General features: G+C 40.2%; 1 protein-coding gene across 9 annotated transcripts in view; it reads right to left on the bottom strand.

The window, feature by feature from the left end:
- Window positions 1–13,957, bottom strand: part of LOC133536526 (transcription factor 4-like) — a 415,635-nt gene that overhangs the window by 289,163 nt on the left and 112,515 nt on the right. For all 9 annotated transcript variants that reach the window (XM_061877137.1, XM_061877134.1, XM_061877139.1 and 6 more), the window contains one exon: window positions 1,009–1,064. In XM_061877137.1, coding sequence (XP_061733121.1) covers window positions 1,009–1,064 — 56 coding nt within the window. The remainder of the gene's footprint in view (window positions 1–1,008; window positions 1,065–13,957) is intronic.

Here is a 13,957-nt window from a genome sequence, read left to right as displayed (position 1 = left end):
TATATATACATACACACACACACATATATATACAGACATATACACACATATGCATATATATACACAAACACACACATATATATGTATATATAGATATACATATATGTATATATATACATATATATATATATATATGTATATACATACATACATATATATACATATATGTATATATGTGTATATGTATAAAGTGTTTCCCACAGGTCAGGCATCTACTTGTGGTGGTGTGGTCGGGCAACGGGAGGTGGGTGTGGGCAGCGGTGGCGGCGATGACCAAGAAGAACGTGGAGTTGGAATATAATTACAACACATTATGTACGTATTTATATACATATTTATATAATATTTACATATGTGTATAATACGTAACTACAAGCTCCATTCACAGGCAGAGTCCCATTGCTTTTATGAGCGGTCGAGCGAGTCAAAAGCTGGAAAAAAAAAATATATATATATATATATTATATATATATATATATATATATATATATATATATATATATATATATTTTTTCCGTAATTCTTTCGTGGGAATGAATGTGTGGGAAACCCTATATGTATATATACATATATATGGATATATATACATACACACACACACACTATATATATATATATATATATATATTAGTTTTAAGCCAACAGGTCAAAAAGTTTGAAAGTTTGGGGACCCCTGAATTACATTATAAAAGATTTTAAAATTTCGCCTGATTAATAAATCAAAGTTTCAGTGTGAGTTAGTCTCAAGTCATTTCTGTAGTTCTATAAATACAATTAGTCACCCCATTGGACATGTTCTCTCTTTTAGGCTCACTGCAGTAGTAATATCTATCAATCAATCAATCAATCAAAGTTTACTTATATAGCCCTAAATCAGGAGTGTCTCAAAGGGCTGCACGAGCCACAAAGATAACAACAATGGCCAGGTGTTGCAACACATTGGTCAAGTCAATGTATTTTCATCCAAAGATGTCATGAAGATATCACAGAGAAGAAGTTCTTCTTCACCTTGGAAGAGCGGCTGCCACTCGCCCATGAGCCTGCACTCCTTCTCTCCTCCATGTCTGCAGCACAGAAACAGAAAGTTGACAGTTCAACACAAGTAATGCGGTACAAAAAGTTGACATTTTAAACAAAGAATGCCTCGTAATGCAATCAAAACTGAATTATTAAAACCATTCAATATTTAAAAGGAGAAAATGTAACAAAGTTGAGTTGTTTATTCACACAAAAGGTCATCTGCACTTTAACCTCGCATAATCGATACACGACACCACTTTTGTACGTAACATGCAACAAGACTGCACGCCATCCTCCGCTTATGTGTGTCATCCCCATTGCGTGCACCAATGTGGTAAATCATCATCTCTCCTTTCTCCATATCATTAAACATTATTGATTATGATTGCAGAGCCTTTAATGTCTCTGTGAAATGTAATGGACCTTTAAGCCTGGCACAGACCACTAATCCCACACCGCCGTCACACTGTACCGCATATCCATCAAAGGTCAGTCTCTGGACTTGAGAGGTCACAGGTCGGATTCCCACCGCAGACAAATAATATTAATATTAATATCAACACACTGGGGTAAGTTACTTGGATGAGAAGCAGAGCGTCCTCCGTGACAAACTGAACAGTCCAGGTGTGATCGATTCAATGCCATGACTCTAAAGACTTGGTTCAATGAGAATAATTACTTCAATATATTTTTTATTATTTAAACATTTATTTATTATCAGGCCAAATCAATTTGGTACGACAGAAATTGATTTGACGTGTTCATAAACACATTATAATGGGACTGTGTGTACCGTACTGTCCGGACAATAAGGTGCACCAGCTTATAAGGCGCACTGCCGAGGAGCGGGTCTACTTAGGTCTATTTTATTTCAAAAGGTGACCCGGATTATAAATCACATTAAAGGGGTCATAATATTATTATTTTTTTCTAAATGTAAAACACTTCCTTGTGGTCTACATAACATGTAATGGTGGTTCTTTGGTCAAAATGTTGCATGGATCATGTTTTACAGATCATCTTCAAGTCACTTTTACGTGGCTCAACGTCTTATCATCTTTGTTGTAGCGGTGTAGCGTGCAAGGACGAGGGTGGAAGAAGTGTCAAAAGATGGAGCTAACTTTTTTAATGACATTCAGACTTTACTTCAATCAATAACGGAGCAGCATCTCCTCATACTCATCCGTGGCTCACTAGTGCAACAAGAACGGCGGAGATGCGTCCCGTGAAACTCTCCAATAACTAAAGTTCCTTGGGTGATTAATGTAAACTCACGACACCGGTATGTTTTAGGACTTGCATGGCGAGTTTACTCACGGATATAAGTACAAAATGTACACTACTTAATATTAAAAATGAAAACAGCGGAGGATGAACGTCTCAATACAAGAAGATAGACAAAAAAAAAAGCTTATAGACCATGGACTACACAGGCGGAAGCGCGCACATTTTCCGGACTTATGCAGATCTCAAATACAGATGAGCAGGTAGCATACTGCACAAACTGAAATCTAAGTAAGATTAAATATGTCAAATAAGGGTGATATTTGCCTATTTTCTGTCTAATAAGATCATTCTTCTCACTAAGTAGATTTTATTTTTGAGTCTTTTACTTGTTTTAAAGGTTTTGGTCCTAAATGATCTCAGTAAGATATTACAGCTTGTAGCTGAGATTTGATGACCTATATTGAGTAAAACATGCTTGAAACTAGAATATCAAGTGTTGCAAAGCTGTGTCATCAACACTCTCAAGTATAAAACTGCTTTTTTAAAGTAATTATTTCTTATTTCAAGCACGAAAAAAATCCTGACCTGGACAAAATTGTGTTTCATAATTAAAGAAAATGACAGGCAAATGGACTTTGCGGTTTTATTTTCAATGAAACAATAAGAAATAAATACTCAAAGTAGCACACTTCTTATTAGTGACAATGTACTTATTTTAAGGTATTTTCGGGTTCATTGAGGTGAGCTAATTAGGGACCAAATGTCCCTTTGGGACAGAAGACCCTATTGTATTTCTAAGGTTTTATTATTATTATTTTTTATTATTATTCCGCTGCCTCTTTGAGCTGTAATTTGACTCCCTCAACATGCTTCAAAACTCAACATATTTGACACACACATCAGGACTGGTGAAAATTGCCATCTAATAAAAAACAAAAACAAACCCCACAACTCAAAATTTCGCTCTCGCGCCCCCTAGGAAAAAACACATACAAAACTGCCTGTAACTTCCGTTAAGAATGTCGTAGAGACATGAAGCAAAAACTTCTATGTAGGTCTGACTTAGAACTACATTTCATACACTTACATTCTTCAAAACAAAAGTTTCGTAAAAAATGTCATTTTTGTCTCTTTGAGCTGTAGTTTGATCCCCTTAAAATGCTTCAAAACTCACCAAACAGGGCACACATCAGAATTGGTAAAAATTGCGATCTAATAAAAAATAAAAAAAATCCCAAAACTCAAAATTGCGCTCTAGCGCCCCCTGGGAATAAAACAGACAAAACTGCTATTGGGAAGAAAACACAGACAAAACTGCTTGTAACTTCTGGTAGGAATGTCGTAGAGACATGAAACAAAAATCTATGTAGGTCTTACTTAGACCTACATCTCATTAATTGACAATCTTCAGCAAACATCAACAGGAAGTTGGCAATTACCCCTTCAAAACAAGAGTTTTGTAAAAACCCGTCACCTTTTTTCAAACATTATCTCCTCTGAGCGCGTTTGTTGTGTCGGCTTCAAACTCGCACAGGAGAGAGATTTACCCCTTCGGATTAAAAGTTGACGAAAGAGTTTTAATAACTGCTCTGGTTTTGATTTTACGAGCCTTCAAAGAACCGTTACGCCGATGCTGCTGCACTGCTGCTGTCTCAAGATGGCCACTTAAAAGTAGGAAGCACCAGCGTGACCACACAATGCAGAGAAGGTAGGTAATGTGCGGGTAAAGCTATGTTGACTGGGTGAAAGGAGGAGGCCCCAGATTGACACCAGGATACAGGGAAGGTAGGTAATGTGCGGGTAAAGATATGTTGACTGGTTGAAAGATGGAGGCACCCGTTTGACACCAGGATACAGAGAAGGTAGGTAAAGTGCAGGTTGTCTGGGTGATGGCAGGAAGCACCAGCGTGTATGGGTGACAGAAAGAAGCACCAGTGTGACCCCAGGATGCAGGGAAGGTAGGTAATGTACAGGTAAAGATATGTTGAATGGGTAAAGGCAGGAAACACCAGCAAAAGTCGGTCTCGTCCATCGCTGCTTTGGAAAGTCTTGACAAGCCAAATATTTTTGTTCTATTGGCAGATCATTTTGCTGAGGTCAAATAAAATACCCCTCATTTTTGTAATTTTTTTTTTCTTGTTTTTGAACACTGACTTTTTTTGCAGTGTGCACGGTGGACTTTTACCCACCGCAATGTTAAACAGGTAACCAGCCCAAAGTTTAGGAAACATAATTGTAGATTTGACAGACTGGAAGTTGGACGCTGATTGATTCGGAGGCAGAAGCGGCGAGGGGGGGTGGAAGAGATTACAATTAGAGAGAGCGCCATTCAGTGCGGCAAATTGAGAGGGCGAGGAAGCAGATTGAAGCTGAAGGAGAGGAGAGAGCAAAAAAAGGAGGTGGGAGGAATACAAGTTTGTGTGCGGGACTTAAAAAGAAGTTGGCGAAGAGGAGGAGGAGGAGGAGGAGGAGGAAGGTATAAGAAGGGGCGTCCATGTGTCCTGCACCTGATAAGGCCTCCGATTGAGGACTATAAATTACACCAGAGAGGGGGAAGATGCACACAAACAGTAAAGCACACATGGAGATTTTTGCCACGCACGCACGCACACACACACACACACACACACACACACACACACACACACACACACACACACACACACACACACACACGCACACACACACACACGCACACTCCAATATTGTAAGTGATCTATCATGGGTTAATGAACTTAGACTGACAGACAGCTCCATGTCTCTCACAATGATCATATTAAGAGCGGCCTGACACAAAGCAGACCCCTATTAATGTTGTTAGCCAGTGTGTGTGTGTGTGTGTGTGTGTGTGTGCCACCGCTAGAAGACACACCACAACTCTCCTTTACCCCTCATTGTTGTGCGTCATTGCCGCCATTTATTTATGAATGGATGTATAATCTTTACTTTGTGTGCGGCTTGGCGGGATCGATGATTTAGTCATTTTGAATTTCCCCTACAGAAAAATGACGGATTTATCAGTAACAATTACAAACCCTGTTTCCATATGAGTTGGGGAATTGTGTTAGATGTAAATATAAACAGAATACAATGATTTGCAAATCCTTTTCAAGCCATATTCAGTTGAATATGCTACAAAGACAACATATTTGATGTTCAAACTGATAAACTTAATTTTTTTTGCAAATAATAATTAACTTAGAATTTCATGGCTGCAACACGTGACAAAGTAGTTGGGAAAGGGCATGTTCACCACTGTGTTACATCACCTTTTCTTTTAACAACACTCAATAAACGTTTGGGAACTGAGGAAACTAATTGTTGAAGCTTTGAAAGTGGAATTCTTTCCCATTCTTGTTTTATGTAGAGCTTCAGTCCTTCAACAGTCCGGGGTCTCCGCTGTCCTATTTTACGCTTCATAATGCGCCACACATTTTCCATGGGAGACAGGTCTGGACTGCAGGCGGGCCAAGAATGTACCCGTACTCTTTTACTGCGAAACCACGCTGTTGTAACACGTGGCTTGGCATTGTCTTGCTGAAATAAGCAATTTGAAATGTGGACCTTGTCAGACCACAGAGCAATTTTCCACTTTGCATCAGTCAATCATAGATGAGCTCGGGCCCAGCGAAGTTGGCGGCGTTTCTGGGTGTTGTTGATAAACGGCTGTGGCTTTACATAGTAGAGTTTTACTTGCACTTACAGATGTAGCGAGAAACTATAGTTACTGACAGTGTTTTTGAAATGTTCCTGAGCCCATGTGGCAAAGTTTCATTGTACTTGTGCAATGACAAAAAAGACCTATCCTATCCTAATAACTTTTACACACTGATGTTAATTTTTGATGCAGTACCGCCTGAGGGATCAAAGATCTGCAATATCATGGCTTACGTGCAGTGGCTTCTCCAGATTCTCTGAACCTTTTAATGATATTACGGACCGTAGATGGTGAAATTCCTAAATTCCTTGCAATAGCTCGTTGAGAAATGTTGTTAAACTGTTGGACAATTAGCTCACACATTTGTTCACAAAGTGGTGACCCTCGCCCCGTCCTTCTTTGTGTATGACTGAGCATTTCATGGAAGCTGTTTTTATAGGCAATCATGGCCCCCACCTGTTCCCAATTAGCCTGCACACCTGTGGGATGTTTCAAATAAGTGTTTGATGAGCATTCCTCAACTTTCTCAGTCTTTTTTGCCACTTTTGCCAACCTTTTTGAAACATGTTTTAGGCATCAAATGAGCTAATATTTGCAAAAAATAAAGTTTACCAGTTCAAACATTGAATATCTTGTCTTTGCAGTCTATTCAATAGAATATAGGTTGAAAATCATTGTATTCTGTTTTTATTTAGCATTTACACAAAGCGCCAACTTTACTAGTTTAAGGTTTTGTAGTTGGGTTGCAGCATGTAGTCTCAACAAATTATTTTTGACCCAGTGGGTAAAAGTCAATGAACTCTTGTCTTTCTAGTTCAGTGGTTCTTAACCTGAGTTCAATCGAACCCTAGGGGTTCGGTGGAGCCTCCGCCCCTGAGGCCAAGACACACCCAACTCATCGTGTAAATAAAAACTTCTCCCTATCGGCGTATTATGGACACCCTCAAACAATGTTCCCTTTAATTTCCCATCAGATTTGCAGGTGTGTAATTTGTTGTGAGTTCATGCACTGTTTGTGTTGTTGTTTGAACAAGGTGATGTCACCAGTAAAAGAAACATAACTGTCTTGAATTTGAAGAAAAAAAGTTTAATTTTTCACTAAAGAAGGGTTCAGTGAAGGCGGCAATAAAACTGGTGGGGTTCGGTACCACAACAAGGTTAAGAACCACTGGTCCAGTTGTTGCATTAGTGTGACGCACATTTTGTTTTTTTAAATAGCTGTGAATAGCATTTAATATACAAAAGCATGATATTTCATTTTGTAATTGTTTATTGATTCATATTGCTGCAAATGCACAAATATTAGCCAGAAGGACATTTTTTATCTGTTGTCCCTGGAGAGATCTTAAAATATTTGAAAAAATAAAATAAAATATTCTAGTTTAAACATGAAATATCTTGTCTTTGCAGTCGATTCAATTGAATATAAGTTGAAAAGGATTTGCAAATTCTGTTTTTATTTACCATTTACACAATATGCCAACTTTACTGGTTTTGGGTTTGTATGAAACAAAACTAATCCCAACAACCTGACCAAGACTTACTAATACCACTTTTACAAAAGAAGAGCATGCGCACCGTTTTATTAAACTGATGATTTAAAGACATCAATGCAAACACAGCAGGGAATTATCTTATCTTCTTTCCATGATTGTTGACTTTATGAACACATCCAGGTTTCATTTACTTCCTAATTATGATAAGCAACCTTTTAATTGGTTCATTCATGATATAAATGGAGAAAAGAGAAAATACCCCTTCCTTTTCCTCCTAATATTGTATTATTTCATCGTAGTAAGAAATTGTTGCTCATTCTGCTGCTTCCAACATGGCTGGAACAGTTTCATGCATAGTTGGATTAGGTTGAAGTGGACGATACGGATGAAACTCGAAATGGCGTCTATGTTGACATGTTGCAAAAACATTGAGTGTGCACATAAGTGTGTGTGTGTGTGTGTGTGTGTGTGTGTGAGACTGCACCTGTGTGAGCTGTATAGCCCCACTGTTCTCATTTGCTCTCCAGGAACACTATAATTAACTGTAAGCCTGGCCCATGCCCCAGCATGCACACGCACACGCACGCACACACACACACACACACGCACACACACACACACACACACGCACGCACGCACGCACGCACGCACGCACGCACACACACACACACACACACACACTAGTTAGTGAGTGACAGTTGCATAAATACTCTTCTGACTGCAAATAATTCGGTTTAAATCATGAGATGATTAGTCTGGATTTTTCCATTAGGCCAAACCTACCAAGCAAATGAATCATAAATGTAATATTTCACTTTATCGTCTAAAATGAAAATTAGCGCTAGTTACAATTACTCTATAAATATAATTAAATTTGGCGGTTGGTGTTAATTTTTAATTGCACTGAAATCGATACATTAAGAAACGGGGTTGCGCAAAAATAAACAATACATTTGAATCCCAACCTCCATTTTAGCAAATTAAAAAGTCATCTTACAAGTATTATTATCACTGGAAGACTGGAGACAACCCATGACTAAATAAAAAAAGAACAGGAGGAGTCAAGAAGCTATGCTACTCTTGAATGTAAAGTAGAATAACAACAGAATAACAGAAGTCTGTGAGGATTCATAAGAGTCTAGAGAGAAAATGACAAAAACTACACGGACTTTACTTAAATCGATAACAGAGCAGCATCTCCTCAACCGTGGCTCACTAGCGCAACAACAACGTGTCCCGTGAAAAAACGTCTGACAGGAACTCTCTAATAATTAAAGTTCCTTGAGTGAATAATGTAAAGTCACTACACCGGTATGTTTTAGCGCTTTCATGGCGAGTTAACTGACAGATATAAGTAAGAACTTTACACTACTTTATGTTAGAAATGGCAACAGCGGTGGATGAATGTCCCATAACAAGAAGAAAGAGAAAAAGAAGAAGCTTATCAACTACGGTGTCCACACGGACTACAAAGGCGGAAACGCAAACATTTTTAGGACTTATGCAGATCCCAAATAAAGATCAGCAGGTTTCAGAAGGTAAGAAAAGTTGCTTTTGCATAATATAGCGAAACAAAACGCCAGATAATATGTCTTACACCATAATAATACTGGTATGTTGAAGTACAGTACAATCCATCAAGCGGTGCGGCTTCATAGCTTACCAAAGTCCTACTAAAACATTTTGATAGATTTTTGAGCGCCGAGTGTAAAGTTCTATATTTTCAATAGAACGTATAAAAATTTGTTTACTTGAGTCATATGATTATGTGTGACTACCATCATATTGCAGCCTACACATATCTCTTATGTGAGACTGCCATCTACTGGTCACACTTATCATTACACCATGTACCAAATAAAATTGCTTCAAGGTGGGTAAACACAACCAAAATGTATCCATATATTAGGCGCTCCGGGTTTTAAGGCGCACTGTCGAGTTTTGAGAAAATGAAAGTATTTTAAGCGCACCTTATAGTCCTGGGCATGACGTTAAAGTGCATCCGGCAGTGGAGGCTCCTATTTGGGGTCTTGGGGCACTAGGAGGTTTACTACTGTTACCCCAGGTGGGCCTTGGCAAAGGCCAAGTACCTGACTGCCCCCTAGCCAGGGATATGGTGAAAACCTCAACGGCAGAGCAGGCGTAAGACGGTGATGTATGAACTACCACAACGGCTGCGAAGGCGGAAGAAGGCTGCAGCAGAAAAGGGTCCCCAGTCATCTTGGACTCCATGCCAGTGGTCCCTGACCCCATTTTGTCAAGGATGATGTGGTGACTGTCTGTGCACCAGTCTCCCCACGTTAAACTAAGTCACGCACAGGCATCCTCCATAAAGGGATACACCCTTACCAGGAGGATCATCATACTCGTTCGAGTGACCGCAGATGAGTCCGAAAAATATGGTTTATCCTAAATCGTCTAGATTGCCCAACTCTTGTTCATATCATATACCGTATTTCCTTGAATTGCTGCCGGATCGCTAATTAATTTAAAACCCCTTCTCACTCTGGCATTTACCAAAGGAACGAGGTCAATTTAGGCCTGCGCTTATAAATTTGAGTGTGATGTAAGGATACCATCATGAAAAGCACATTTAATAAAAAAAAAACGTTAGTATGGTCTTACCTTTACTTATAAATGAAGTCCATGCACAGCTCCTTCTGATCAAAAGCATCGATAACTTGTTTATAGAAGTCTTCCTTATCTTTCTTCAGTTTTAAAAGTCTCTCTGTCTCGATGGAGATCTTCCTTTATTACCTCCTGCTTCCATTGAAAGTCCAGTTTAGAAAACTGTTTTATTTTAGATATGTAATCCTCCATGTTAAAAGTGCAAGCGAGAGGAAAAAATAAACTCACGCTGCTCACTCTTGCTGCTTGTTGTCACTTCTTCTGCAGCCGAGTAGTCGCAAGAAGGATCACTAGCGCCCTCTACCACCAGGAGGCGGGAGTCATTTAATGACTCATATTTGACACACGCAGCTACGGTATATGAATAAAACATAGCTGCTTACTGTTCTTTTTAGCATATTCAATAGCTTGGACCTTAAATCCTACTGAATAGCTCTTAATCTTCTTCCCTTTATGCCATTTCAAATGATTGAAATCAGCCTCCTCCATTTTGAAAATGATGACAGGTGAAGTGTCACTCGTGACGTGATGAGTTTGACCCGGTGGAAATTCTAATCAAGCGCTAATAAAAATAATATTTTGCGAAAGGAGTTTGCCCCGGCAGTAATTCTAGTCAGGTGCATACTATATACCTGGCAGCAATCCAAGGAAATATGGTAGTTTGTTATTTTCCCTCGCACAGTCAATGCTTATTTGCCAAAATACGGGTAATTTTTCCTGACGTTTTCAGGATCAGTGTTGATTACCAGTCCTCAGCAGTAATCATGAAGTGGTGGAAGTACTTATCAGCACCACCACCTTAAAGCCACGGCGCTACCAACACACACATTGTGTGCAAACATAAAAATGTGGCAGTAAAATGATTGCAATGATTATTGTAAAGTAGGCGAGCTGCTGCAAACGTGTCCGACTTACCGCCGGGTTGGACTCCGCCAAGGCTGCCCTTTGTCTCCCATTCTGTTCAGAACTTTTATGGACAGAATTTCTAGGCGCAGTCAAGGCGTTAAGGGGATCTGGTTTGGTGGCTGCAGGATTAGGTCTCTGCTTTTTGCAGATGATGTGGTCCTGATGGCTTCATCTGACCGGGATCTTCAGCTCTCACTGGATCGGTTCACAGCCGAGTGTGAAGCGACCGGGATGAGAATCAGCACCTCCAAGTCCGAGTCCATGGTTCTCGCCCGGAAAAGGGTGGAGTGCCATCTCCGGGTTGGGGAGGAGACCCTGCCCCAAGTGGAGGAGTTCAAGTACCTAGGAGTCTTGTTCACGAGTGAGGGAAGAGTGGATTGTGAGATCGACAGGCGGATCGGTGCGGCGTCTTCAGTAATGCGGACGTTGTATTGATCCGTTGTGGTGAAGAAAGAGCTGAGCCGGAAGGCAAAGCTCTCAATTTACCGGTCGATCTACGTTCCCATCCTCACCTATGGTCATGAGCTTTGGGTCATGACCGAAAGGATAAGATCACGGGTACAAGCGGCCGAAATGAGTTTGGGTCTCTCCCTTAGAGATAGGGTGAGAAGCTCTGCCATCCGGGAGGAACTCAACGTAAAGCCGCTGCTCCTCCACATGGAGAGGAGCCAGGTGAGGTCTCCCGTCCAAAGGCAAAACCTAGTAACTCACGTCTAGCTGATTTTGAGGAAACAAAGGAAAACCAATCTATCTTGCTGCTGTCTTACAAAGATCTACAAAGTCATCAAAGGTATAGATGTTTCCTTGAGCTTTCATTTTCTTGCCGATTGAGCCATGGATTGAATCTGCTCTCATGAACGTGTGCCCTTTCTCCACATATTTGATCACAATCTCAGGTGGGCCCCGCACATTGGGCAAGAGCCGTGTACAGCGTCCAGTTTTTATTTGGACCACCACAGTTATCTGCCCAAAAGAGTATGCAAGGGGAAGAATGAAGAACAATACATTTAATGAAGGTGCTTGCAACGTCCTGGGCCAATCTAACAAATATCCCCTCGTGCCATAATATCACATAATCAGGTTGACTGTCGGCCCCCATTCCTGCAAATGTCTCATTAAAGACAATAAGGCGACTGACAAAGAAGCTCCAATTGGTCCCTTGAGATACTAGGTTTTTCTGTTGTATCTACGCGGTTATGTGGTAGTTGCTAGGTCCTGCCATGCGCGTAACAGCTTACTTACGGAACAAATTACAATATGGCATACACTAATGTAAAACATATCACCTAGGAACTACAAAATTATTATCAGCTCAGTTTTGACCAAAATTTAGTTACTGGGTTTTGCCTTTGGACGGGAGAGGTGATTCGGGCACCTGGTCAGGATGTCACCCGAACACCTCCCTAGGGCACGTCCGACCAGTAAGAGGCCACGGGGAAGACCCAGGACATGTTGGGTAGACTATGTCTCCTGGCTGGCCTGGGAACACCTCGGGAGGAGCTGGACCAAGTGGCTGGGGAGAGGGAAACCTGGGCTTCCCTGCTTAGGCTGCTGCCCCCGTGACCCAACCCCAGATAAGCTAAGGTGAGCTGCTGTCACCATGCCACTGATTTTTACAAGCCTATAATTTATATTACCAATATTTTTCTTCATCTGTTTTTTTTGAAAGGTGATCATCCACTTACACAAGCGGATAAAGAACACATAAAGTGTTTATGAATGTAGATAAAAACATGCAATTTTTAATTAAGTATGATTAAATAAAGAACGAATAATTGGATATTTTAAGTCTCGACTCTTCTGAACCTTATTCACATTACTTAAGACATAAGAATCAAGGGTCAGATTACATTTTTGTATCTTCTTTAAAGCCGCTTAAACTGTCTGACACCCACAATCCCTGTGTGTGTGTGTGTGTGTGTGTGTGTGTGTGTGTGTGTGTGTGTGAAAACAAGTGAGGTGACGTAATGAACAATTGAGGATGTCCTGTGTAGTTAAAGTGATCATGCACTCTCTCTCCCTGCCTTCCTTCATTCTAAGCTCTCTCACCCTCTCCTCGTCAACTCCTCCCTCTTTTTCTTCTATTCATCGTCTTCCCTTTTGTTTGTCCCTTTACTTTTAAAGTGACCTTCACATTCCAATTGAATATACAAACACCTAAACCAGTGAAGTTGGCACGATGTGTAAATGGTAAATACAAACAATATATAATGATTAGAAAATCCTTTTCAACTTATATTTAATTGAATAGACTGCAAAGACAATATATTTAACCTTCAAACTGGAAAACTTTGTTATTTTTTGCAAATATGAGCTCATTTGGAATTAGATGCCTGCAATGAGTTTCAATAAAGTTGGCACAGGTGGCAAAAAATACGGAGAAAGTTGAGGAATGCTCATCAAACACTTATTTGGAACATCCCACAGGTGAACAGGCTAATTGGGAACAGGTGGATGCCATGATTGGGTATAACAGCAGCTTCCATGAAATGCTCAGCCATTCACAAACAAGGATGGGGTGAGGGTCACCACTTTGTAAGCAAATTGTCGAACAGTTTTAGAACAACATTTCTCAGCCAGCTATTGCAAGGAATTTAGGGATTTCAACATCTATGGTCGTTAATATCATCAAGAGGTTCAGAGAATCTGGAGAAATCACTGCACGTAAGCCATGATATTACGGACCTTCAATCCCTCAGGCGGTACTGCATAAAAACCGACAATAGTGTGTAAAAGATATCACCACATGGGCTCAGGAACACTTCAGAAAACCACTGTCAGTGACTACAGTTGGTTGCTTCATATGTAAGTACAAGTTAAAACTCTACTGTGCAAAGCAAAAGCCATTTATCAACAACACCCAGAAACGCTGCTGACTTTGCTGGGCCCGAGCTCATCTAAGATGGACTGATATAAAGTGGAAAAGTGTTCTGTGGTCTGACGAGTCCACATTTCAAAAAGTTTTTGGGAACTGTGGATGTTGAGTTCTCCATACCAAAGAGGAAAAGAACCATCCAGACTG

This window comes from Nerophis ophidion, linkage group LG17 (genome assembly GCF_033978795.1).
Source record: "Nerophis ophidion isolate RoL-2023_Sa linkage group LG17, RoL_Noph_v1.0, whole genome shotgun sequence".
NCBI lineage: Eukaryota > Metazoa > Chordata > Actinopteri > Syngnathiformes > Syngnathidae > Nerophis > Nerophis ophidion.
The sequence above is the reverse complement of the archived record's forward strand: the minus strand, read 5'-3'. Positions and strand labels throughout refer to the sequence as shown.